Source organism: Mercenaria mercenaria, chromosome 12, assembly GCF_021730395.1.
Source record: "Mercenaria mercenaria strain notata chromosome 12, MADL_Memer_1, whole genome shotgun sequence".
Lineage (NCBI taxonomy): Eukaryota > Metazoa > Mollusca > Bivalvia > Venerida > Veneridae > Mercenaria > Mercenaria mercenaria.
Window position 1 is genome coordinate 45,472,371 of NC_069372.1, and position 27,757 is coordinate 45,500,127.

Below are 27,757 nucleotides of genomic sequence, written 5' to 3' on the forward strand. Positions count from 1 at the left end.
AATGTAAAATATTAGTAACTTAATCTAGTGTAAAACTTCTATAAATGATTTAACATACATCCCCATTAAATGAAATGAAGAAAAAAAAAAAAGAAAGAAAGAAAATAGTGCTGGATGGCGTAGGTGGAGCTTATGGGTTTCCCCATGGTTTTGAAAGGTTGCTTCAATATTCTAATGAACGAAGTATCCACCATACTAAGCCTGCACGATAACACAGTAAAGTTTTCCAATACATAAACCCTTACCATACTACCTGTGTGAAACGTTGTAAACAACTACACACTGACTGGTGATGTAATAAACCGGTAAGATACAGTGTGCAAATCTTTACAATAGAAAGGTTTAAAGGGGGAAAGAAAGATGCATCATTTAATGAATGAGTTGGCAAATCGACACAAAGTAAATGGATAGTTTTAACCTTCCTAGACTGATCTTTGTGTGTTATCACTTTAAAACAGCATTTAATAATAACTGAATTTTCTTAAAAAAGTTATTAGTTATTAACTAAAGCCACTTTCTAAACAACAGGACTAAAGGGGACCTAAGTTGCTCATCTAAAACTGACTACTTGACCTTGAATATACATGATGAAATTCTATGAATTGGTTGATGAGAAGCGGTTTAAAGGTATTTCTATAAAATTAATGCTCTATTTAACACATTTAAGAAAGGAGCTTGCAATGATGCTACAGACAAAGTTTGATGAAGACACATCAAGTAGTTCATAAGAGGCAGTCATTTAACATGTTTAAAGGTATTTCTATCTTTAGCTAGTGTCTCCATTTGAACATATTTGGTCCACAACTTCACATGCAGATCAACAATCCTGTGAGGTTTGGTGACTTTAAGTCAAATACTTTTTGAGATGAATTATAAATTATGCACAACACAAATTCAGAGAACAGATGGATGGATGGACAGAGATTAAAATCAAATTATAAAAGCCTGCCCCCACCCCCCATGGGTGGGGGGAAGGTGATGACAGAAAAAATAAGAAAGACAAAACCCGCTTGACTACCTGATTGTATAAAAACCTGGCTGGCAACCTGAATGATAACTAGAGTGGAGAATAGGTCAGTATCTTAACAAATCGGCCTGTAAAAAACATTCCAAGACATTTGGGCTTGCAACCTACATAGTGCTTCTTTTAAAATATAAGAGTTTTGTTCACGTCACAAAAAAATTGTTAAAATTTACAAAACCTAGTTCCTGACAGCAGAACAATGCAATGAGAAATGAAATATTTTATAGATTGTTCAATACCACGACAAGGTGGCCAACCCATGTTACCATACACCAGGAAATTCGCTAGATCCATTAACATTTTTGCTTATAATTTCCTTTAATACTATGGCTGATTTCAATCAGATGAAAAGGGTCAAAGAAAAAGAAAACTAGAGCTGCTTTTGAGAAAAGTACATGTCTCCCACAACTGCCTAATCATCTAGACCGGCATTTCTTCTCCATTATATATCTGAGTCAACCATACACCAAGACCTGTATCACTGGTTTCAGCATTTTTACTAATTCAATAATTTGCCATAATTCCCAAGTGACTGGGCCGATTTGGCTAGTTATCGAACTTGGCCGAGGACTTAATGGCAAACACATTCTGTTCAAGTTTAGTGAAGATCGTATAAGGAATGCTTGACTTAGAGCGCAGACAGGATTTGTGACAGACAGACACATGGACACACAGACAGAAGTAAATCAATATGTCTTCCACCACAGTGGTGTGGGAGACATAACAAGTGCTTTCATCAGCACAAAGTACTTGCAAGACATCCTCAATACATTCTTCAAACACTAAGCCCACGTCCCAGTGTGCACATAATCTACACATTTGATCCATGGCAAAGTGTTTGAGAATTTGGCAAACACTTCGTGCTGAGTAATTCACTCAGTTTCAATTCTCTACCTCATTGTTTTTCATCAAAATCCATCAAGAAATAAGGAAAACTACCATGTTATGGTACCAAAGTCATGCGTGTTGGCTTTCAGCTTTGTGAGGCAACACGGTGCTAGGAAAAATGCCTTGGCAATTTTATCCTAGGAAAACATCAGAATTTAAGCAAAGTAACAATCAGATAGAATACTGATAACTTCATATTTGTATAAACACTTACAGTGACGAGTAAATAATTTAATGCATGACACACTAATCTCTTTACTCTACCACTTTCTACGAATATGATCCCATGTATAAATATGTTTGGGGTGGGCAGGACAAATTGCATTGCAGTAAGACATGATTTTGTTTCTCACCAATACTTTTACTTTTTTTTCAAAATTTCCGCAGCCTCACCTGGTATTGCATCTTCATGGCATTAGCCTGGAGTTACCAGTATTGGTGGGGATAAGGATTCATCTCCTATGCATTTGTCTAAACCTGGGTTAAATATATCAAAATGAACTTATTTTGATACATTATTTACTTGTGCATCCTAAAGAGATCCAAATTTTTTAAATCTAGCTTTCAATTTAAAATCAGAGCCATTTTAATAACATGACCCCTATAAGCCGTATGTCTAAAATTTAATGCCGACACCTGAATCAGTGTACTCTTAGGTCATATGATTAAGTGATATTAAAATGGAAAAGTATGTCCAAAACATTAAAGTTATCATAAAAGCAATACTTTCTTATCATGAAAATGAATATATTTGCTGGGATTTGTAATATTTGTATCAAGTAAGGTTAACCATAGCAATGGCAGTGAAAACGACCATGCAGTCTAGCCTCCATTTGCAAGCAGCAGTATAAGAGGTGGATGATGGTGACATCCTTTATGGTTACATTCTCCAAATTGAGTGAATACAAATGAGATGCAACTATTTAACTGCAATCTTTCCATTACTGGCAGAAAAAACAAGATTTATTTACATTCACATGTGAAACAAATGGAGGTAAAACAGTACTTTTTACAACATAAATATATAAGATGAAATTTTGGGAATACCCTGTATGCTAATTCTGGGTAATGCATATTATTTTACCATATATTTATAATTTCGGCAGATCTTGAAACTACATCATACAAAATATTGTTTCAAATGGTTAAAAAGTGTGGGAAGTGGAGGAGATTTTGTAACAGTGGAAAAAAGTAATAAGAAATTCATGAAAATTTACACATGGGTATTTTAAATCATCATTACTTTTTATTTAAAATCACATTTTGCAAAGTTTGACAGCTGTGATGTAGTTAATAAGTTTACACAACTACTGCAAAAACTTATTATGTCATACGACTCCCTGTTCAAACAAGGAGCATGTTTAAACAAAATACACTGATTCTGGTGCCCCACTGATTCAGGTAACTGTACGATACTAATTGGTGCTAGTTTTATGAAAATACTTCAAGGAGTTTAGAAGAAATGCAGCATACATGAATAACTGATGACTGTAGAACCTTGGACCTTCCATAAACCAAATGGATGGCTTCCTCACATGAAGAATTTTATGCCTCAAGTGAGGCCAGAACCCATATTGCTGAGGGGCAAGTGGTTTGAAGACATATACTTTATATCCGAGGGTATAAGAGCATCCTCTTTGAGTGCGGGAGGTCGTGGGTTCGATCCCTGGCCACGTAATACCAAAGACGTAAAAAATGGTACTAGCAGCTTCCTCGCTTGGCGCTCAGAATTAAAAGGATAGTACTAGGACTGGTCAGCCCAGTGTCAGTATAATGTGACTGGGTGGGGTATCATGTCATGTGTCTACGGCGTGATATTCCAGTGAGGCAGCACTATTAAGTTGGGCATTGTGCTCACTGCTACAAGTAGACACCGTCGTTCATATGACTAAAAACTTGTTGAGAAAGACGTTAAACCTGAACACACACACACGCACATAATAACTGATTTAACTCTTTCAACTTTAAATTTGTTAATTCTCAACTGTTCTACGTACAGTATTTCCAATGTGGTGTTCCAGCTGTAAATTTTTAATATCAGTAGAGGAAAATTGTACAGAATGTGAAAGGCGGGCTCTGGCTGCTTTCAAGCTAGCAAAATTTGAAAGGATAATATTTACCTTTCGCGGATGAATAATTAAGGTTACATGACAATTTTTCTCTGTTGCAAATTTTCGGAATGATGACACTATCTGGTCCTGCTTAAAGAATCGATTTCTCTCAGTGTAATCCATCCCCATCATAAACTGTAGATTGTCGACAATAACATGACCAATATCATGTATATAAACTGCATGTGACATTGCCTGAAGATAGACCAATATAATGTATGTAAACTGCATGTGACATTGCCTGAAGATAGACCAATTTCATGTACATAAATTGCATGTGACACTGCCTGAAGATAGACCAATTTCATGTATATAAATTGCATGTGATATTGCCTGAAGATAGACCAAAATCATTTATATAAATTGCATGTGACACTGCTTGAAGATAGACCAATATCATGTTTATAAATTGCATGTGACACTGCTTGTAGATAGACCAATATCATGTTTATAAATTGCATGTGACACTGCTTGTAGATAGACCAATATCATGTTTATAAATTGCATGTGACACTGCTTGAAGATAGACCAATATCATGTATATAAATTGCATGTGACACTGCTTGAAGATAGACCAATATCATGTTTATAAACTGCATGTGACATTGCCTGAAGATAGACCAATATGATCATGTATATAAACTACATGTGACATTGCTTGAAGATAGACCAATTTCAGGCATATAAATTGCATGTGACATTGCCACGATAGACCAATATCACGTATATAAACTGCATGTGACATTGCCTGAAGATAGTCCAATATCATGTATATAAACTGCATGTGGCATTGCCTAAAGATAGACCAATATAATCATGTATATAAACTGCATGTGACATTGTCTGAAGATAGACCAATTTCATGTATATAAATTGCATGTGACATTGCCTGACGACAGACCAATATCATGAATATTAATTGCATGTGACATTGCTTGTAGATAGACCAATATCATGTATATAAACTGCATGTGACATTACCTGAAAATAGACCAATATAATGTATATAAATTGCATGGGACATTGCCTGAAGATAGACCAAAATAATGTTTATGAATTGCATGTGACATTGCCTGATGACAGACCAATATCATGTATATTAATTGCATGTGACATTGCTTGTAGACAGACCAATATCATGTATATATGTATATAATATAAATTGCATGTAACATTGCCTGAAGACAGACCAATATCATGTATATAAATTGCATGTGACATTGCTTGTAGATAGATCAAAATAATGTACATAAATTGCATGTGACATTAACTGAAGATAGACCAATATCATGTATATAAAGTACATGGGACATTGCCTGAAGATAGACCAATATAATGAAAACAAATTGCATGGGACATTGCCTGAAAATAGACCAATATAATGTATATAAATTGCATGTTTCATGAAGATCCATCAATGGGTTACTTTGTTTTGTGGGAATTTTATGCATTTTAAAACAAAGGGCAATAACTCTGCAATTAATGAAGAGATCCCTTGAAAGCTAGATCCCCCCCCCCCCAACAACTGCCCTACAGTGATCTATATTTGTGTAAAATGTCATGAAGATCCCTCTATAGGTTACTTAAATACAGTCAAAAAATCCCTATTTTTTACCAAATCAAGGCGGAAAACTGCTTTTACTGGGTCAAGGGGGATAATTCTACATGTGAGCAAAGGTCATATGTCAATCAGTCATTATGTGAAGATTAGTGATTCTAATTAGAATACTTTTTGAATTATAACCATTTTCAAACTTTTTTGTTAAATAAAATGTAAAACTCTGCTTTTACTAGGCCAAGGGGGAAAATAATATATGTGAGCTGAGGTCACGACTGTGCTAAGTAATAATTATGCGAGATTTGGTGATTCTAGCTGAAATATTTTTTAAATCATAAGTATTTTCAATTTTGGAGGGACAAACAGCCAGACAGACAATGCCAAATCAATTTCTCTCTGCCTTCAGCTGGGGATAACAAATATATCACACTAACTTTAATTTTTTTTTACATACCCCTGACAATAGTACACCATAAACTAGAGCTGTCACAGGAGGGACGAATTACACCCCCACAATACGGCCTTGTCACAGAAGTAAGCCAATTTTAAATTCTAACTTGTCCTGTATTTGATGATGTTACACCTGTGTATCAAAAATGATTTAAATCTGTCAACCCTACAAAAACAAGAGCTCGTCGAACACAAAATGCCCCCCTTGATGCATTCAGTAATTGCACAAGGAACAGAAATTATATGCTCACTGAAAACAAAAGTTCTACCATTCTGGTTTAATCTGACCTTGATCTTTAACCTATTAACCTAACAAGAGATTACAGAGTGATCTTGGCGCCATCCACTGAGCCATTTTTGAATGTTCGAAATTTCAAGACTAGCTCAAGGTCAAAATCAAGGTCAAATTTCATTTCGGTACAAAACAATGTGTATGTGGTCCAAATTTTAAAGCTGTGGCTTGAGAAATGTGAAAGTAGGTCACTAGATCAATTTCAAGGTCAAAGTTCATTTCGGTAGACAGAACTATGCATGTGCTTCAAATTTGGAGGCTGTAGCTAGAGAAATGTGAAAGTAGGTAATAGGTAAAAATCAATGTCAAATTTCAATTCAGAACACAAAAATATGCATGCGGTCCAAATTTGAAGCCTGTAGCTTCAGAAATGTGAAAGTAGGTCACTAGCTCAAAATCAAGGTCAAAGCTTTTTTCGGCACACAATCCTATGCATGTGGTCCAAATTTGAAGGCTGTAGCTACAGAAATGTGACAGTAGGTCATTAGGTCAAGATCAAGGTCAACTCATGTCAAGGTTCATCTTGCCACTCAAAACTATTTATGTGGTCCAAATTTGAATGATGCAAGTTATGGACATGAAGATTCTAAATTTTTTCCCTATATAAGTCTATATAAACCATATGACCCCTGGGGCGGAGCCATATTTGACCCTAGAGGGATAATTTGAACAAACTTGGTAGAGAACCACTAGATGATGCTACATTACAAAATATCAAAGCCATAGTCTTTGTGGTTTGGACAAGAAGATTTTCAAAGTTTTTCCCTATATAAGTCTATGTAAACCATGTGACCCCCAGGGCAGAGCCATATTTGACCCTAGGGGAATAGTTTGAACAATCTTAGTAGAGGACCACTAGATGATGTCATATACAAAATATCAAAGCCCTAGGCCCTGTGGTTTTGGACAAGAGGTTTTTCAAAGTCTTCCCTATGTAAGTCTATATAAACCATGTGACCCCTGGGGTGGGGCCATGTTTGACCCCAGGGAAATAATCTAACAATCTTGGTAGAGGACCACTAGATTGTGCTACATACCAAATATCAATGCCCTAGGCCCTATGGTTTTGGATAAAAAGACCAGAAACCATTTAACTGTTCCCAGGCTGTCAACCAGGTCTTCTCAAAAATATAGGAAGTATATAGGAATATTTTCACAACAAATATAGGAGTTTTTGGATAGTTTTGAGGCAAAATATAGGAGTTTTCAACAACATATATTTTCATTTACTGGTACATATACTATCAACTCTTACCTGTACACTTACTGTCTTACTGTTTCTACATTAATCAATGTCTAGAATGTCTACCATTCTCTTCAACAGCATCACAATCCAGACAAGACAGAAGACTGCTACAAAGCCCACAACATATTCTTCTGTACCTTTCATTGCTCTCAAGCTGTTTTCGTGCAGACTTGGATTTCATTGATTTTGGAAGTTGGACAGTGAAATAATCCACACTTACCCTCTAGTTTGTTAATACTCTGGTCATGGCTGGCAACAACGTCAACCATCTGCTTGGAACATGTCTTAGGAACAGGCTCTCATCCATGTCATACTCCAGTTAAAGGTCTTTAAAATCTTCTCTTCTGACTGGCTGCTGCTTGAAGAACTGATACATGTCAAAAGTTAACTCTTCTGCATCACTTCCAAAACAGTTAAGACCTTTTCTAAAAGCATGGTGCACTGTATGGAGGTTGCAGGGTTCAAAGACAAGCAAACCCAGGTTGCCATCTGCTTTCAAACTTTCACTGACTTTTCTGTGAATGGATTTGTTGACATTCGGGCCATCAGATGAGAGACTTATCAAATTCTTCATGGGTAGGTCTACTTCAAAATCATTCCCTAATTTAAGGAAAGCTTCACTTACAATGTCAGCTGTTGCATGGCCAAAGTGAAAAGCTTTCAAAAACCTCACAGACACTTCTCCTTCAATACTGCTCCAAAATCTTATCAGTATGTCCATTTGTCTACATTGCTGTGCTGTAGTAGTTTCATCAAACATAAGAACATACCCTAAATTTCCATCTATAACTTCCTTCACAATTGCTTCTGTCAAATATGGTCTTATGGCTTCTGAAACTATGTACGATGCTTTTGTCCTTGACAAAGAAAACCGATCAGCAAACACCACAACAGCTCAGATTCTGTGACTTGATGTTTCAAAGGGTGACTTGTGAATACATACATGCTCAATATCGCTTGAACCTACAGTAGCTGGTTTATTAGATGCTCCAGAGGCTGTAGCAGTCACTGTTTTACCGTCACCCTTGGTCAACACTTTTTGGGCAGTGACGCAGTGTTCTCAGTCTCTGAGAAAATCTTCCTGTTGACAATTCAATAAATGAAGACTTGGAATTTTGGTAAAACTGCATGAACTGTATATTCAAAACAGACACGGTACTTCTACACCAGTTTGTCATCTTTACTATACTTTTTTGATGTCAGAGATCTCAGAGGTTTGCCTTGTATTTCATCATTGGGGAGTATCTGAAAGAAAACGTCTGAATGAGAATTTGATTTACCTGAAAGACCCATGTCCTGTTTCACTGCCTTGCAAAGTGACCATACAGATGATGAAGAAGAGCAAAACTACATTATCTTAAGGATGGTGATGCTGTGGCAGACATGGGAATTTTCTTACCTATAAAATAAAGAATCCAAAAGCAGTATCAAACCAAGATTTACTCTCTTATTCATCGGCAAGAACTTTACTAAAAAATATAGGAATATTTTTCAAAATATAGGAAAATATAGGAAATATAGGAGGTTTTTCAGAATATAGGATTTTGATCCAAAATATAGGAAAATAGGAATCAGTTGACAGCCTGTGTTCCTGGCCAATGTGACCTTGACCTAATGACCTCAAAATCAATAGGGGTCATCTGCTGGTCATGGCCAACCTAACTATCAATTTTCTGACACTAGGCCCAAGCGTTCTTGAGTTATTGCCCGGAAACCATTTTACTGTTCCTGGTCACTGTGAACTTGACCTTTGACATACTGACCTCAAGTTCAATAGGGGTCATCTGCTGGTTATGACCAATCTCCCTATCAACTTTTGTGACCTTAGGCCTAAGCGTTCTTCAGTTATCATCCGGAAACCGTTTAACTGTTCTGGGTCACTGTGACCTTGACCTTTAACATACTGACCTCAAAATCAATAGGGGTCATCTGCTGGTCATGATCAACCTCCCTATCAACTTTCATGATCCTAGGCCCAAGCGTTCTTGAGTTATCATCCGGAAGCCGTTTTACTATTCAGGGTCACTGTGACCTTGACCTTTGAAATACAGACCTCAAAATCAATAGGGGTCATCTGCTGGTGATGACCAACCTCCCTATCAACTTTCATGATCCTAGGCCCAAGAGCTCTTGAGTTATCATCCGGAAACGGATTGGTCTACATTCCGACCGACCGACCGACACCTGCAAAACAATATACCCCTCCTTCTTTGAAGGGGGGCATAAAAAGTTCTGTTCTGGGTCAATGTGACCTTGACCTTTGACCTCAAAATCAATAGGGGTGTTCTCCAAGTTATCATCCGGAAACCGTTTAACTAATGCGGGTTATTGTGACCTTGACCTTTGACCTAAAAGTCAAATTTGACCTGTACTTTTGATGTTACACCTGTGTACCAAAACTTATTTAGATCTAACAAGCCTTTGATGAGTTATTGTCTGAAAACCATGAAAACCAACGGACAGACTGACTGACAAGCTCAGTCCTTGTTACCACCATAGTACATCATTAAGTACAGGTTACATAATACTCACTTCAAGAACATTTTTCACTTGCTCCTGACCATAGTACATCATGAAATACATCGGCAGGCTAGAAAACTCATCAGCTATTTCATCAAACTCATCTAGATGTTTGGGTATGCTTTTTCTGAAATTTACAATTATAACTTTAAAACTGAACTTACCGGTACTTTACATGAATCTGACTACAAATGAGACTTTTTCTTCATGAAAAACTTGTCTCCTACCACTTAACACTTTGTGAAATACCACAAATTAAGGGATATATCAAGCATACATGTACTTCAAAATAAAATTTACAACACAACTGAACTTGAAAGATTTATCTTGCACAATTTTAATCAATTTCAAAAAACTTTGTACATGTATTTTACTGTCATTTTCATGACATACACGTTCAAAGGTGCTGTACATATCATTATATAATTATATATTCTAGCAAAAAATGCTGTTATTGTCACTTTTCGGGGGTGTTTTAACAGGAGAGAAAACGTGTGTTAACAAGGAGATTCTCACGTGCTGTTATAACACCTTTTTATATATGTGCATTCTGTGGCAAAGCGTAAACGCCATTCGGCCCCAAAACGGATAATTCAAAACGAAATGACGTCAACGTAAAAAAACAACTCAGACATTCCCGCGCATTTTGTGGAAATTTAATGACGTTGAGTGGCATTGTATTCATTTATCTGGTTTTTTTTACGTGTTTTATGCTAGAATAGCGTTAGCGCATGTTCTTTTCGTGTTATAACATCTTCAGATCCCTCAGGAATCATTGGCACCCTTGCCCTAATGGGCTTGGGCACCAACCAATCCCTCGGGATTCTGCAGATGTTATAACATGAAAAAACATGCGTTATCCCTACATTCTTACCCACAAAACTGTTGCATCATCACTTTAATCAACCTTACATTGCTGATCTCAAAACTTCCCCAAAGTGTATTCACCTAGAATAAAATAAATAAACAATAAAACAAAATCTGCCATTTTGACTGGTATAAAGAAGATCTCAAAGTTTTTTCGCTTGTTTTGCAGGATTCTCAAATGAACTAATGAGGCTGTAATGTTTTTCAACCAGCCACTGATATACATTGTGCAGCAATGTTGAAACCCACATCTGTGAAAACCAACTGAATCAAATTTAGGACGTTGTTTGGTTTTAAATGACAGTAACCAGTTTTCTCTCATAGATTTTTTTTTCAAGCTTTAAAGCTGAAGGATTTGTTTGTCTATAGCTGCTGGGTTTAGAGTCTGAGATATTCCATTCCAGCATCTATGTCGACTCTTCCACCTTCTGATGGCGGAGGGAGGCCCTAAGTGTCCCTCTGAGCAATATTTTAGGTATGGGAAGGCAAGTGTGAAGAACCACAGACCTTCCATAAGCCAGCTGGATGGCTGCATCAAGAATTTAACATAAAAACAAGGTTCTGAATCATCATCAGTGCAAGGCAAGAGATTTGAAGTCGGCAACCATAACCATTTTGCTATAGAATCCCCTCTAAAGATTGTAAATCACACTTAAGAAACATTTTATAACATTTTTTAAAAACTTTTCTTAATATATTATGTTACAGATTCAATTAAGGGACAAAAATCCATATTAGAAATGTATCTTATGCTATTCTTATAAAATTGTGTAAGAACTTTCCTTTCATATGAAAGTTTTTAAAAGACTGAGCGTTTCTTTTGATTTCAATATAACTTGTAGTCTTAATTTTTCATTTGACAGATATCTGGGTATTTCAACTATACAAACCAAAAGGCATGTTTTAACCTGCCTGAAGCTTCTGAATTAATCAATTTCTACTCTGTCTTACTTGTGCAACCAATACAGGCAAAGGGAGGTAATAAGTACTATAAGCATTTCGAACAAATTTCAGGTAAATATACAATTGTCAATACAAACTGCAATAACTGTAGTACAATGGTTCTTATATCTAACAAGTTTTAAGTCCTCAGAGAATATAAATAATTGTAAATGATACGATGTTAAAGTTTAAACATTTTATTACTTGACAAAAATTTGACTGACCACTTTTAATGCTGGGGGATGACCAAGGTGACCCTTCAGGCTTTATATCATGCACAAGCAGGCACCTTCGAAGAATCACTGACCTTGGAAAGCCAGTTTGATGGCTAACTCACATGAAACTATTTGGCACTCCCAGAAAAATACAACCCACAGTGAGATGTGGAATCCAAGGTAAGAACCTCAATACAGTCGAACTTTGTTTGCACGAACTCGACAGGACAAGCAAAATTTGTTTGAGTTATCTGTAGTTCAAGCCAAAGATAAATGTTTTGCCGGGACCTGTCGATAAGTTCAAGCGAAGGGTAATGTACAAATTATCCAAGTTTGAGTGAACAAAGTTTGACTGTAATTGATGTAGAAACCCACTGGTATTACAAATATGTAAGAAACTCAGTGTAAGCCAATTATCTGAAACAAAATCCTAACAATTTTGAATAAATTTTATGAAAAACTATAAGCAAGAATTAATCATCGACTTCAATTGTTAATTTTCTCTTACCCCTTGCATGCAAAGATCCAGTGAGTACTCCGACATAAAAGTAGTTTTTCCTGATCCTGTCGGACCTGTCAAAATGGTTAATTCTCCTCGCCGATGTCCCTTCAACAATGTATTCAACTTTGTATATCTTTTCCACTGAAAGAAAATTCAAGGATACAATTAGTAACATATTTCATTACATCATTTACAGAATGAGAGTCCCCTATAGCCCAGGGTGTGAGATATGTCCTGCAACATAATTTAGCATTAGTGAAACTCCCATCTAGTAGTATGTATGAAATTTTACAGCTCTGCCTCATTACAATATATTATGCATTCTTACCATCAAGTGATATAAATAAACACTTGCCTACGACAACTTTCAAATCAGAAAATACAATCACAACCTACCTTCACACCTGCCACCTGTTGAAAGTCGGCAAACTCAGAATAAACCTCTTGCCGGACGTTTGCGAATGTAACGATGGCTTTATGACTGATCAACTTTGACATGCTAAGAATACTGCCTATTTTGTCACCTTTCTGTATCACTTCAAGTGGCATAGACTTCAATACTGTTGGTCTGCAGCGAAACAAACAAAACTGAATAAATGCATTTGCACAGGAAATAATTTCAGTTAATGTCAAAATCGTCTCCTTATAAGGGGATTCTCTTCAACAATAGTCAAGCATAAAGATAGAAAATATAAAGAAAACAGTTAAGGACCACAGCAATTGTTTGCGGCAGTCCTGGCATTTGAGCCATCAAGTGTTATCACAAAATTGTAACATTTCTCAGAAAAATAGGTTACCTAAACACATAACATCTTTTGTCCCCAAGCTTTTTGGCGAATATTTTTGTATTATCCCAGGCTTTCACGTCCGTACCCAACCACAAGATGATCTTGGAGAAATCTTCAAAGAATGGCAAACTCTGAAACATTAAAGGAGTATGTTGTTAAAACGAACATTGCTCATAATCTCACAGTTTGCATCATGAAGACAGAAAAAGTTATTTTAGTTGTCTTGTTTGGACTGCCACAATGCATTTTGTACACTCATTTGAAACATTTTATGTTTTAAATCATTTTTAAAACATTGTTGTGCAAATTGGAAAAGATATGAAACCTATTGCAAATTAAAAATACAGATCACCTAGTGTAAATTATGTTATCAATCTGAAATCATTAATATTCATGAAGGGATGAAGGCAGGATGGGGTGGTGGTGGGGGTGATGTAGGTGGGTTGGAGGGGGGCTAATTTTTGTGGATTTAGTGGTTGTTTCAATCCACTAAATTAAATGCCAATGAACAAGTATGCTGTTTTGGCCAAACCAGGAAGTTAAATGATTTCATAGTATGCTTTATTAACACAGTAGTTTCATGACAATGACACACAAGATCTGCGTTATTTTGATTTGGCTTTAAAGTTTAAATTCTGCAGAATTATTGCCGACTGCCACTGTTCACTGAACAAAAACACTGGAAAAAGGAATAAGCGAACAGTTTCCCTCTATTACTAAGCTGTTAAAACATTCAACGGAACAGAAATAAACTTTTCCCTACAGGAAACAGGCATGAAATAGCGTGTGTATAGTCACAGCTTTAGTGTTTTACCGTACGGTAATGGTGTAAAATCATTTATCCAGATAACATAGAATAAAGCCTGAACTTGGCATATGGAAATGGCACATGACCCCATAATTTTTACCTGCCGAATTTTCTACGTAAATTCTGAAGTTCTGAAAAATCAGGGTCTAATTAAATTCTACATTGCAGAAAATGTTTTGAACAGAATGTGCAGAACTATCTTAAGAATGAAAAGAATGAAATTTGCCATGATTTTGTTAAAGCAAATCTATACTGAAAATTTCACTGAGATGTATGTAAATGTCTAACATACATTCATGCAAAGTTTCATCAAATCTTTGCCAATATAACACTTTTAAAGCAAAAACAAAATTTGACATTTTAAAATCTAAATTTAAGACTTTAAACATTGACGACATTTTCCACTGATAGGAACAACATGCCTTATTTAAGCCCATGAGACAGTCAGTTGGTCTGGTTCTGAGGCTGTGAACATTAAATCTCCGTGTGACAGAACTTTGTTATAAATAATTATTTTGTTTTAAGAAATGGATAAAATACCGACCTCCTGAGGTAGTTGAGAGATATTTTTCAGTGACAGAGATAAGATTCCTGTGGCCTGTGAGACTGTCATTGCGTCTGCTTCAGAAGTTGTGATCACCAGCGAGTTTTGAGTAGCCACTTTCATATTTGCTTGATTCTGCCAGCCAAATAGATGGGCCAATTTTTCCCCTCTGATATTATAAACAAGAGGACCATGATGGTCCTGTATCGCTCACCTCTTCCCACATGACCCAGTTTTGAGTATGACGTTGTTTTTTCTATTATTTGAAATAGTGACCTAGTTGTTGAGCTCATGTGACCCAGTTTTGAACTTGACCTAGATATTATCAAGATAAAAATTCTGACCAATTTTCATGAAGATCCATTGAAAAATATGGTCTCTAGAGAGGTCACAAGGTTTTTCTATTATTTGACCTATTGACCTAGTTTTCGAAGGTATGTGACCCTGTTCTGAACTTTACCTAGATATCATCAAGGTGAACATTCTCACTAATTTTCATGAAGATCTCATGAAAAATATGGCCTTTAGAGAGGTCACAAGGTTTTTCTATTTTTATACCTACTGGCCTAGTTTTTGACCGCACATGACCCAGTTTCGAAACTGACCTAGATATCATCAAGGTGAACATTCTGATCAACTTTCATGAAGATCCATTGAAAAATACCTACTGACCTAGTTTTTGACCGCAGTTGATCCAGTTTCAAACTTGACCTAGATATCATCAAGATGAACATTCAGACCAACTTTCATACAGATCCCTTGAAAAGTATGGCCTCTAGAGAGGTCACAAGGTTTTTTTATTATTTGACCTACTGACCTAGTTTTTTATGGCACTTGACCCAGTTTCAAACTTGACCTAGATATCATCAAGATGAACATTCTGACCGATTCGTATGGAGATCCATTCATAAGTATGGCCTCTAGAGAGGTCACAAGGTTTTTCTATTTTTAGACCTACTGACCTAGTTTTTGACCGTACATGACTCAGTTTCGAACTTGACCTAGATATCATCAAGATGAACATTCAGACCAACTTTCATACAGATCCCATGAAAATATGGCCTCTAGAGAGGTCACAAGTTTTTTCTATTATTTGACCTACTGACCTAGTTTTTGACGGCATGTGACCCACTTTCGAACTTGTCCTAGATACCATCAAGGTAAACATTCTGACCAATTTTCATGAAGATCTCATGAAATATATGGCCTCTAAAGAGGTCACAAGGTTTTTCTATTTTTAGACCTACTGACCTAGTTTTTGACCACACGTGACCCAGTTTCGAACTTGACCTTGATATCATCAAGATGAACATGCAGACCAACTTTCATACAAATCCCATGAAAAATATGGCCTTTAGAAAGGTCACAAGGTTTTTCTATTATTTGACCTACTGACCTAGTTTTTGATGGCATGTGACCCAGTTTCGAACCTGACCTAGATATCATCAAGATGAACGTTCTGACCAATTTTCATGAAGATCCATTGAAATATATGGCCTCTATACAAGATTTTTCTATTTTTAGACCTACTGACCTAGTTTTTGATGGCACGTGACCCAGTTTTGAACCTGACATAGATATCATCAAGGTGAATATTCTGGCCAATTTTCATGAACATCTTGTGAAATATATGGCCTCTAGACAGGTCACAAGGTTTTTCTATTTTTAGACCTACTGGCCTAGTTTTTGAAGGCACGTGACCCAGTTTCGAACTTGACCTAGATATCATCAAGATGAACATTCTGACCAACTTTCATAAAGATCCCACAAATAATGTAACCTCTAGAGTGGTCACAAGTAAAAGTTTATGGACGGACGGACGAACGGACGACGGACGCTGCGTGATCACAAAAGCTCACCTTGTCACTATGTGACAGGTGAGCTAAAAACATAATACATATTATCATTAACTCTATATTTATAGACTCATTTTCATTGGTCTTAACCACAACATTGTCACATGATGATAATAGGACACAGAAGGTTCAGTATTGTTCTTCTGACCTAGTTCTTACCCAAGATAATCTATGTAAAATGTCCAAATTGGAAACTGTTATAAGCGATTATTTTTTATATTAAAATTTCACATCCTAGGAAAAACTGGCCACAAATGCATTAAGTTAGCATTCTGCCTTGTGTTTCAAATGTTTAAGGTTTCACTGGTACAGTCTTGGTTCAAAAAGTAAATAAAAAAAATAACTTAGGGCATATTGGGGAAAAAACAGATCATTTGCCATTAGAAATTTGGCCCCTAATTGCATCCCTCGACCCCCACACACAAAATAAAACACGTCAACTAACCCCTCCCGAATGACAACATTAGTCTTCCAAAGGATGTGTATTCTGGTGATGTTGTATACTTGTTTTAAATGTTAAAGTCACTAATAAGCCAGTATAGCATATTTGTTTGATGTTTAATCAACAAGTTAAGGTAAAGGACAGGTGAAGGCATGCAGCAATATCCGTGCAACGTGCGATTTCCTCTTCTGTACCATTATTTCCACATTCCCCGGTCCTTAACAGAGTTCACTGAGGTATGGTTTTGGTGACAACCGGAAAATACCAAAATCACATTAGCAGAAAGCATAATCGAACGAAAAATAAATTACCAACTGACATTATAGGTTCGTTACCTTAACCCTTCTGAACTGTTAATGTGAGAAACTTACATTTATTGCCTTTGAAAATTTAAATTCTAACAACTGAAAAAAAAGTTTATGTGCCACTTTTTACCTTGGATATCTCTGAACTGGTTTGATCTTTATGTCTCCATCTTCTGTAATTTTCCCAGAATGCACACTAACTGAGGAAACGACCCCTGATACAGGTGAATTTGCAGGAAATATGATCCAAAATTCATTGTCTTCTGTCTTGTACTTTACCCCATAGTCTATAAATGTTTTCTTCTCTATGCCCTAAAAAATACAATAATATACATATTAAATTAGTAATGATTAAGTTATAACTGATATATAGGAATTAACTACAGATGTCGCAAAAGACGAGTCACGACTCTTTCCCCTTGACTCTTTCATACAGGGAAAGTAAAATGCTGTAACATGAGCTTTGACCTTCAAATGTGATGTTGACCTTTGAACTACTGACCTAATTCATAAGCCATGCACATCATCTCATCGCCATCTACCTGTATTGCAAATCTGAACTCAATTTCTTTCATGTTTTTTAATTTATGCTCCTAATACAAAGTATCATAGACAGACTGGATTTTTGAGTTCAGGCACTCTGTAAATCTAATTGCCACCTGTCTATATGCCAAGTTTGACATCAAATCATGAATGGTTACTGAGTTATGTTCCTGACAAATCTGACTTTTGAGCTCAATTTGCACAGCTGGCCTTTGACTTACCTGAATTTCACTTACATGTTGTTATCTCGGTTATTCTGATGCAATTTGCCTGATATTAACAGAGATATTGGCAAATTCCACAATGAAATTTACAAGACATATTAGCCATTCTCATAGACAGTGTTTTTGGTCTATATTCCCATCCCTGCATTGCTACATACTATTGTACGTTAACTATGGGGCGGCATCATAAGAGTGAGAGATTTAAACTTACATGCCACTCAAATATTGACTGTATTGTATCAAACATTTCATCCGTCAATGTGGTAAAATCATGTGCCCCATCTAATTGCTTCAATACCCCTGGATGAACCACATCAGTTTCTCGCTCAACATCGGTAATATCCTTGAAACATTCTACATGCCTGAAATTATTTTTTTTAATAAAATATTTTAAAACAAAATATGACTATTTTTACAATTCCCAATTTAAATTTACAACGTATTTTCCCAACTGTAAAGGCATGGCTCCATTCCCAAATCAATGAAAAAAAACCTCACTGCATAGATGAGACAACCAACGAATTTAAATGGCTCGAACGCACAACCTTGTGATCTATACAACTAACCTCTACCTACTCAGCTAAGCAGACGGGATATAAACAAATTCAAATCATTGAAAATATTTGCTTGTCCCTAATCTATTTATATCACAGATGTATCTGTACCTGTTAGCTTTCTTTGATTTGATGTACGCAATGTTATCTTGGAGCTGTGACCAGGTACCACTCTTACCACAATGTCGACAGTAAAAATATCCTGAAAAAACCAACAACAATACCACTTTGTCAAAGATGAACATAATAATCTTTGATAATGTGTTAAAATCGAAATAACATATCTCAAACATTTACTTGCTCTTGAATAAAATCATTTACGTATTATTATATCACTAAGGCTCTGTCATGATTTTTCATTTGCATCTGAACTCCCAAACAATGATTTCATTCAATGACAAATCACTGTATAGGATAATTTTATATCATTGCTTAAACAACTGAAATACAAGAATACCAACTGTAACCACATCAACAGTAACAAGAAGGTCACTGACACTAAAACGCTCACCTGTGTACAAGGTTTCAAGTGTGTTTCTAAAAGTACAGAGTTAGGTTTCTTCTATGTAAGCCTATATTATATACATGTCACATATACTTTTGAACCTAGGGCAATAACTTGAACAATTGGACATTACAAATCTGATATCACACGCCAACTATCAAGGCTCTAGCTATTATTGATTCATAGAAGAAGATTTTCAAAGTTTCTAATATAAAACAGGGTTCTCGCCAGGCTATTATCGCTTGTCGCGTGAGACATGCCTTCAGACTTTGAGTTGTATATTCGACATCCCTTATTTTCCCCGTAATCCCTTAATTGCCGAAGCGACATGTCATAAAATCCAATAAACACCCCGATTAATCCGTTAGTGTATTCGAAAAGCTTCCACGTGCTTACCCGATAGTTTAGGTAAAGTGATGCCAGTTAAGATAACCGATAAACCAATGACAGTTTCCTATGTGGAACTTGTGACATAAATTTCATTGTAGCTCTGCCTTTAAATCCTTTGACAGGCGGTATCTTGTGATGTGTACATGAAAGTGACTGTTTTCGCAAGTTTTAAGATTATACATGTCATTACATATAATAACAGATGATTCAACAATCATCGTCCGAATATTTTTCGCAATCGAGGAAAGACAATGTAAGGAATTAAGTCAAAAATTGTGCAACACGGTAAAATGCTTTGAACAATTATCGCCGTAATGTTAATGTTTTTCACATGTATGAAATGTGTTTTCTCGGGCGGAATATCGAAAAGACAATGCAAGAATTAATGTTTTCTGTCGTCATTTTCAAAACAGAACTTTTAGAGAAAAGTTTGAAATACCCTCCGTGCATTATTTCATCACGAACGGACACTTTGGTAGAACCACCGACCTTCCGTAAGCCCTCACATGAAGAATTCAACGCCCTGAGTGAGGCTCGAACCAACATCGATGAGGGGCAAGTGATTTGAAGTCAGCGACCTTAACCACTCGGCCATGGTCACAATTTCAGAATCCCTCCCAGCCACACCGAATGGCCAAAGGAAATCGGGCATTGATCCAAAATGGAAACCAGCGTTTCCCTGGATGACAGTCTCAGACTGTGTTGTTTTACATGTATGTACAACAAACAGTGGACATTTTCAAAAACTTAAAATGGATAAGTTTTCAGCAAATAAACTCCACAGGAATAGAAGACATAAACTTTAAACAAATAGATCTGTGTGCAGTGCTAAAATTGTGTTGTTTTATTTACAATAAATAGTAAATGAACATTTTTAGCATCTTAAAATTGATAAACTTTTAATTGTCATTCAGCAAATAAACTCCATAGGATCTTTTATGACCCAATATCTTTATTTGTTCTTGTTGTGCAGGTAAATGATGCTTATTAATCACTGAAAATACCACTATGTTTTTCACTCTGAAATGCACCAGAATGCACCAAAATGAGTTGTAGTAACACAAAATTTTCTGGGGTAACCCCCATGCGGGAGGGAACACCACTCCCGCACACACCCCTTTGTCCATCGAAAAATATCCTTCTGCAACATGCATACAAAAAATCCTGGCTAGAACCCTGTAAAAGCCTATAGTTAGTACATGTAAGACACAGGGGCGTGGCCATTTTGTTTTTACCTTAGGGCAATAATATGGACAAGTATGGTTTACATAAAGGGAAAAGTGACCATGCCCCCTGGCAGCCATGTTTTTAGATGAATCGCGATAATTTGAACAATCTTGGTAGAGGGTCACACAAGAACCATTTGTGTAAAATTATTTTTAAATTGGGTTAGCAGTTTCACAGAAGACTTTTGAAGTTTCCACTATATACTTTTAGGGGAAAGTGACCACCACGCCCTCTGGTGGCCTGGTGATGTTGTTTGACCAATTAAAATAATCTGAACAATCTTGGTAGAGGGTCACTCAAGGACCATTTGTGTAAAATTATTTTAAAATCGGGCTAGCAATTTCACACAAGAAGATTTTTCAAGTTTCCACTATAAACATATAGGGAAAAGTGACCACGCCCTCTGGTGGCCATGTTTTTTGACAAATCAATATAATTTGAACAAACTTGGTAGAGGGTGACATAAGGAACATTTGTGTGAAATTATTTCAAAATTTGACCATCGGTTTAAAAGAAGATGTCGTTTGAAGATTTTTCTATTTTTAGCTCTGGCGTCCCATATGTGCAATCAAGCGGAACCGTTTGAAAATCTTTGGCAGAAGACCATCCAAGGAACATCCTTGCCAAGTTTCATCAAAATCCATTCAATGGTTATGAAGGAGATGTCTTTAAAACTCAATTGTTGACGACGGACGCATACACGGACACAGCGTGATCACAACAGCTCACCCTGAGCAATGCTCAGGTGCACTAAAAACAAAAACATGAGCACCACAATGCGGAGCAATATATATGCCTGAAGGTATGACCTTTGACCCCCAAGTGTGACCTTGACCTTGAAGTGAGCCATCCAAAACATGCATTCTGCACGTCATTTCAATGTGGTGAACATTTATGTCAAGTTTCTTTAAAATCCATCAAGCAGTTCAAGAGTTACACAGCAGACACAAAATTGCTAATGGACAGACGGACACTGGTATCATAACATAATACATCCCTTTGGGCGTATAAAAAACTGTATTAATAATTACATATTGGCAAGGACTGCCCTGATATTATTTCAGGAACAGGCAGGCAATGTGCTAGAACTAGACCTTCAGCAAGTCTTTACATGACTAGAAAACCTTCAGATGTGAGTTGCCGATGATTTGAACTCATTCTCCCCTGATCTCTCTGCCATGGAGGACCTTAAGGAATAGTAATAAGCCTAAGTAAAGAATGTGCAAAAGAATATGACATGTCAACTGTCTGATATAAGAAACTAGAGGTCATCAAGACAAACATTCTGACCAAGTTTCATAAAGATTGGGTCATGACTGCGGACTCTAGAATGTTCACAAACTTTTCCTTTCATTTGACCAGGTGACCTAGTTTTTGGTCCATCCCACATTACCTAGTTTCAAACTTAACCTTGAAGTCATCAAGACAAACATTCTGACCAAGTTTCAAAAAGATTGAGTCACAACTGTGGCCTGTGAAGTGTCCACAAGCTTTTCCTTTGATCTGGCCTACTGACCTGGTTTTTGAACCTACATGACCCACTGTCGAACTTGACCTAGATATCGTCAAGACAAACATTCTGACCAAGTTTCATAAATAGGTTTCATAATAAGTGTCACAACTGCGCCTAGGAGTGTTCACAAGCTTTTCCTTTGATCTGGTCTACTGACCTAGTTTTTGATCCCACATGACCAAGTTTCAAGACTAACCTAGAGATCATCAAGACAAACATTCTGACCTAGTTTCATAAATGTTGGGTCACAACTTTGGCCTCCAGAGTGTTCACAAGGCAAATGTTGACAGACAAAGCAACGCCGGACGCCGGACAAAGACCGGTCACAAGAGCTCACCTTGAGCACTTTGTGCTCTGGTGAGCTAAAATAGACCAATTTTAAGACTGACCAAAGGGAATATGACAGACAAACCTGATGTAGAATTTATGTACAACCGGTCTTCCTTTCTCTTCTTCTTCATGGCCATCTTTCCTAATTTCGGACAGACTGTGAAATAATTTGTATACCCAGTCACATGGCCAAGTTCCATATCTGTCATGAACTTTTTGATGTCTGTTTCGCTTTTACCATTTCCATTATCTGGTCTCTGTCTTTCATCAGGATCGTGTTCAATGTCTTTGTCTGCTTCTTCTATTTCTGTTTCATATAAATCTGCTCCAGATACATTTTCAAATGAATCTCTTCTTCCACTTACATTTGAATCAGTTTTCCTCATTACAGTACGAGTTTTTCTTTTACTCACAACTGAATATACATCACGTAACGTGTCAGCTTCTGTGGCATCTTCAGAATCATCCAGTTCCTTAATATCCAAACCTGTCTCACTTTTTTCTCTGGTATCATCATGAGCATACCTTAAACTTGCCTCATATAGCCATGATCTTGTTTTATGTGTTTTAAGTCTCTTCCGCATGTGACAGCACATACAGGGATTATTTCTTGAAAATACAGAATAGTTTCTTACTGAATATGGGAACAAGCCAGGTTTATGTGACAAAGAGACCAGCTGCCTCTGCAAGTGGTGCAGACGTCTCACATGTATTGTCAGTGCATGTAACTGAAGATAGTAATTCATATTTATCTGTTATCAAATCACCTCTATATTCTGTAAACCTTTATCAAATTTTCGCAAACCGCATTCAAATGCAGGGACTTGTTTTCTTCCATCAAATTTCCTGAAAAGACAAGAAGTGTTCTGATATAATAGAGGTTGAGATATTAAGGTGTACATGTATATATAAATGAGCAAATAAACCCCTTGTAAATGGTAACAAGAGCTGTCCGTAAGGCAGCACACTCCAATTTTCTCAGTGCTAGACTCTGAATTAGAGTTTCAAGTCAAAAGCTTTGTAACAGAGATATTTGACTATATCAAAAACTTTAACCAAAAAATTCTAAGTTAAACAAGAGCTGTCTCCATAGGATGACACATGCCCCCTATGGCACTTTGAATGAATAGTTTTGGCCGATGTTAGAGTTTAGGACCTTTGACCTACGGACCTGGGTCTTGCGCGCAACACGTCGTCTTACTGTGGTACACATTCATGCCAAGTTATTTGAAAATCCATCCATGGATAACAAAGATATGGACCGGACACGAATGCACTATCATGAAAAATGACCTTTAACGTCTAAGTGTGACCTTGACCTTTGAGCTACGGACCTGGGTCTTGCGCGCGACACGTCGTCTTACTGTGGTACATATTCATGCCAAGTTATTTGAAAATCCATCCATGGATGACAAAGATATGGACCGGACACGAATGCACTATCATGAAAAATGACCTTTAACGTCTAAGTGTGACCTTGACCTTTGAGTTACAGACCTGGGTCTTGCGCGCAACACGTCGTCTTACTGTGGTACACATTCATGCCAAGTTATTTGAAAATCCATCCATCGATGACAAAGATATGGACCGGACACGCAAAATTGCGGACAGACTGACAGACGGTTCAAAAACTATATGCCTCCCTTCGGGGGCATAAAAAGGACATAACTCTGTCAAAATTCAAATCAGAGTTATTGGGATTGTTTCTCCTAATGTAGACTTTCATATTAAATAACAATTTTAAGTTTCAAGTCAAAAGCTTTGATAGTAACAGAGATATTTGACATTATCAAAAACTTTAACCAAACAAGAAGACCAAATGGTCCTAGGTCACTTACCTCAGAACAGCTTGATGAAATTTAATGAATATCCTGCTTAAAATGCGACCCTTTCTGCATTGGCAAGGTATTTCTTTGATTTAACCAGGTGACCTAGTTTTTGGCCCAACATGACCCATATTTGAACTTGATCTACATTTCATCAAGACAAACATTCTGATCAAATTTCATGAACATCCACTGCAGCCTCTATTGCATACACAAGGTTAATCTTTGATTTGACCAGGTGGCCTAGTTTTTGACCCAACATGACCCATATTTGAACTTGACCTAAACTTCATCAAAGCAAACATTTTCATCAAATTTCATGAACATCCTGCCTAAATGTAGCCCTAATTGCAACAACAAAGTTTTTCTTTGATTTTACTGGGTGACCTAGTTCTTGACCCAAGATGACCCCTATTTGAACTTGACCTAGATTTCATCAAAACAAACATTCTGATCAAATTTCATGACGATCCACTGAAAAATGCAGCCCCTATTGCATACACAAGGTTATTATTTGATTTGACCAGATGACCTAGTTTTTGAACCAACATCACCCATATTTGAACTTGACCAAACATTTTCATCTAATTGCATGAACATCCTGCAAATGTAGCCCCTATTGCATTCACAAAGTTTTTCTTTGATTTTACTGGATGACCTAGTTCTTGAACCAAGATGACCCCTATTTAAACTTGATTTCATCAAAACAAACATTCTGATCAAATTTCATGAAGTTGCTGATATACTCCATCAAAATATTAAGGATAGAAATTACTTGTTTTAATCTAAATCTCTTAATATCTTACTCAACATATATATGTTTAAACATGCTTAAAGCAATTATACTGTTTTCCTTTTTAGCTGCTTTATCATTGTTAATCTCTGTTTTATATTATGTTTGTCGGAAAATAGCTCATGAGCTAATATTAACTTGTTATATTGTATCCGCTGTAAAATAAAGCTTCTTGTATCTTGTACTTTAAAAATACATTTTATGATATGATGAAATTTAATGAATATCCTGCTTAAAATGTGACCATTTTTGCATTGGCAAGGTATTTCTTTGATTTGACCAGGTGACCTAGTTTTTGGCCCAACATGACCCATATTTGAACTTGATCTACCTTTCATCAAGACAAACAGTCTGATCAAATTTCATTTTATATAATAAAATCAACTAAATAAACAAAGTATCTTGATCTGTTTTATTTGTAAAAACATCAAAACCCACACCACTAGTTTAATCACTACAAGTCGCTAGGTTCTACTTTCACCTCCTTGATATTTGCATTATCGGTTGCTACAGAAGTGACATCATGCCGACCTGATGAATACTCTCCTGTGAGTTTAAGAGAGATTGACCTACAGTGCTTTAAGGTATAGCGGATTTTAATAATTGTTAATGATTGTTGGAAGTATCATGTAGATGTCATGTAGATGTATAGGGGATAGGTTGATAAATTTTGCATTTAGACTTGAGTTATTGTATAAATTTTCATATCATTCTTTTACCCGGACAGACATTCTGACATACATTTTAAATGATTGCTTGTTGTGTTATTTTTCATATGTTATCAATTAAAAATCGAGGTTATCCTTTACTGACTAAATGAGTGTGTATGTAAAAAAACATCAATGAAAGAAAAGTATTTGATAGAAATTTAAAAAGCTGAATGTTTTTGAAAAGAGAATACATTATTATTCTGATTTATAGTAAAAAAATACTGGGAAGTTTGTTTAGATGTGGATTTTAAACTAATAATGGAAAAAATGACAAAAGCTATCCTAAATACACCCTAAACCAGCATGTACGTAAACAATAGCATGGAGAGAAAAATCACATGAATTTCTATTAAATGCTGAATGTTTTGAAAATAGCTGTTTTCTGTCTGATATACAGAAAAAAACCCACTAAATTTTGTTTGTTTGAATTAGAATGCAAAAAAAATTAGTTAGCTATCTGCTATACCCTAAAGCACAGTATATATAAAGGAAGTGGCTATTCCTACGGTCCCGTAAGAATAGCCTCACAGGCTATTTCTACGGCTCTCCCGTAAGAACAGTGAAATAGCCCGCAGGTGGCTATTCCTACGGCTCTAAAGACAGTTTTGTAAGTCCATCTTGTATTGCATTGTACTGAATTAATTCGACTGGTATATTTTCGAACAGCCTTTTCAATTATCAGGTCTTGGAAAGTGGCATATTTACAGATTATCTATTATTTGAAAATGCCAAAAATTTAAAGTGAATTAAAATGGCTGAAACTCACAAATGATGTTAATTTGTGCATACTGTAAATAAACCAATTAATTTCAAGCTGTTGTTTTAGGGATAAATGTAATTTCATCAATTTTCATACACACAATCTGTAAATTTACAGATCGAAAAATCTGTAAATTTATAGATTATTTGTAAATTTACAGATAATTTGTAAATGTACCACTTTCCTAGACCTGATTATTCGAAATCACTTCCTGTTCTCTCGATGTGATAGTGAAAAGTAAACAATTTCTTCGAAAATATACCATTTGAATTAATTAAGTACAATGCAATTCAAAATGGACATACAAAACTGTCTTTAGAGCCGTAGGAATAGCCACTTACGGGCTATTTCACTATTCTTACGGGAGAGCCGTAGGAATAGCCTGTGAGGCTATTCTTACGGGGCCGTAGGAATAGCCACTTCCATATATAAATTTCTATTTTCAAGTGATCCGCTAAATTTGGCAAGTTGGCTGTACAGATAAACAGTGACATACACAGAATGAAAACTTTCTGCATTGTTTTGAATGGTAAGTGGGTTGTGAGTGGAGGGCGTTATAGTCTCTAGACTTTTGCGCACAATTAGTTTGGCTGGAGCCGGGAGTTGAGTTGCGCCTGACCTGTTTGTTGTTTGCCTTGTTGTTTATGGGGTCATGTTTTAGAACCAGTCAGCACGTCGAGCACTTGTGATTTTGTCCATGTTAGATTTCCTGGTCAGAAAAGAATGAAGATATAACGGAATCAACAGTCACCCGACAGGACAACAAGTCTTAAGAAGATACTTCACGTTTACAAAATCCTTTTCTCCCGCAAAAATATCATGCTGTTTCCGGTTTAATACATTGCTCTCCAAATTGGAGAGTCAAGCGTGTTAAGGCTACACACGCCTAAATAATATAACTATAGACTGTTCTTTGTTTCATATAAAATTCAACTAATTCAGATCAATTTTGATACAGTTTCTAGGTTTTCACTCCTTCATAGACCTATTTTCCAAAAGATATCCATATATTAAAGGTAATAGA

At 36.3% G+C, this 27,757-nt stretch overlaps 1 protein-coding gene across 2 annotated transcripts in view; it reads right to left on the reverse strand.

Annotated features, from left to right (window-relative positions):
* LOC123535436 (twinkle mtDNA helicase-like) overlaps positions 1 to 27,557 on the reverse strand; it is an 84,740-nt gene extending 57,183 nt beyond the window's left edge. For both annotated transcript variants that reach the window (XM_045318096.2, XM_045318095.2), the window contains exons 1-12: positions 27,353 to 27,557; positions 22,727 to 23,490; positions 18,791 to 18,881; positions 18,337 to 18,487; positions 17,489 to 17,670; positions 14,756 to 14,924; positions 13,413 to 13,534; positions 13,012 to 13,183; positions 12,622 to 12,756; positions 10,964 to 11,037; positions 10,102 to 10,216; positions 4,033 to 4,218 (exon numbers count right to left, since the gene is read on the reverse strand). In XM_045318096.2, the coding sequence (XP_045174031.2) occupies positions 4,033 to 4,218; positions 10,102 to 10,216; positions 10,964 to 11,037; positions 12,622 to 12,756; positions 13,012 to 13,183; positions 13,413 to 13,534; positions 14,756 to 14,924; positions 17,489 to 17,670; positions 18,337 to 18,487; positions 18,791 to 18,881; positions 22,727 to 23,390 (2,061 nt within the window). In that variant the 5' untranslated portion in view covers positions 23,391 to 23,490; positions 27,353 to 27,557. The remainder of the gene's footprint in view (positions 1 to 4,032; positions 4,219 to 10,101; positions 10,217 to 10,963; positions 11,038 to 12,621; positions 12,757 to 13,011; positions 13,184 to 13,412; positions 13,535 to 14,755; positions 14,925 to 17,488; positions 17,671 to 18,336; positions 18,488 to 18,790; positions 18,882 to 22,726; positions 23,491 to 27,352) is intronic.
* Positions 27,558 to 27,757: the final 200 nt, after the last annotated feature.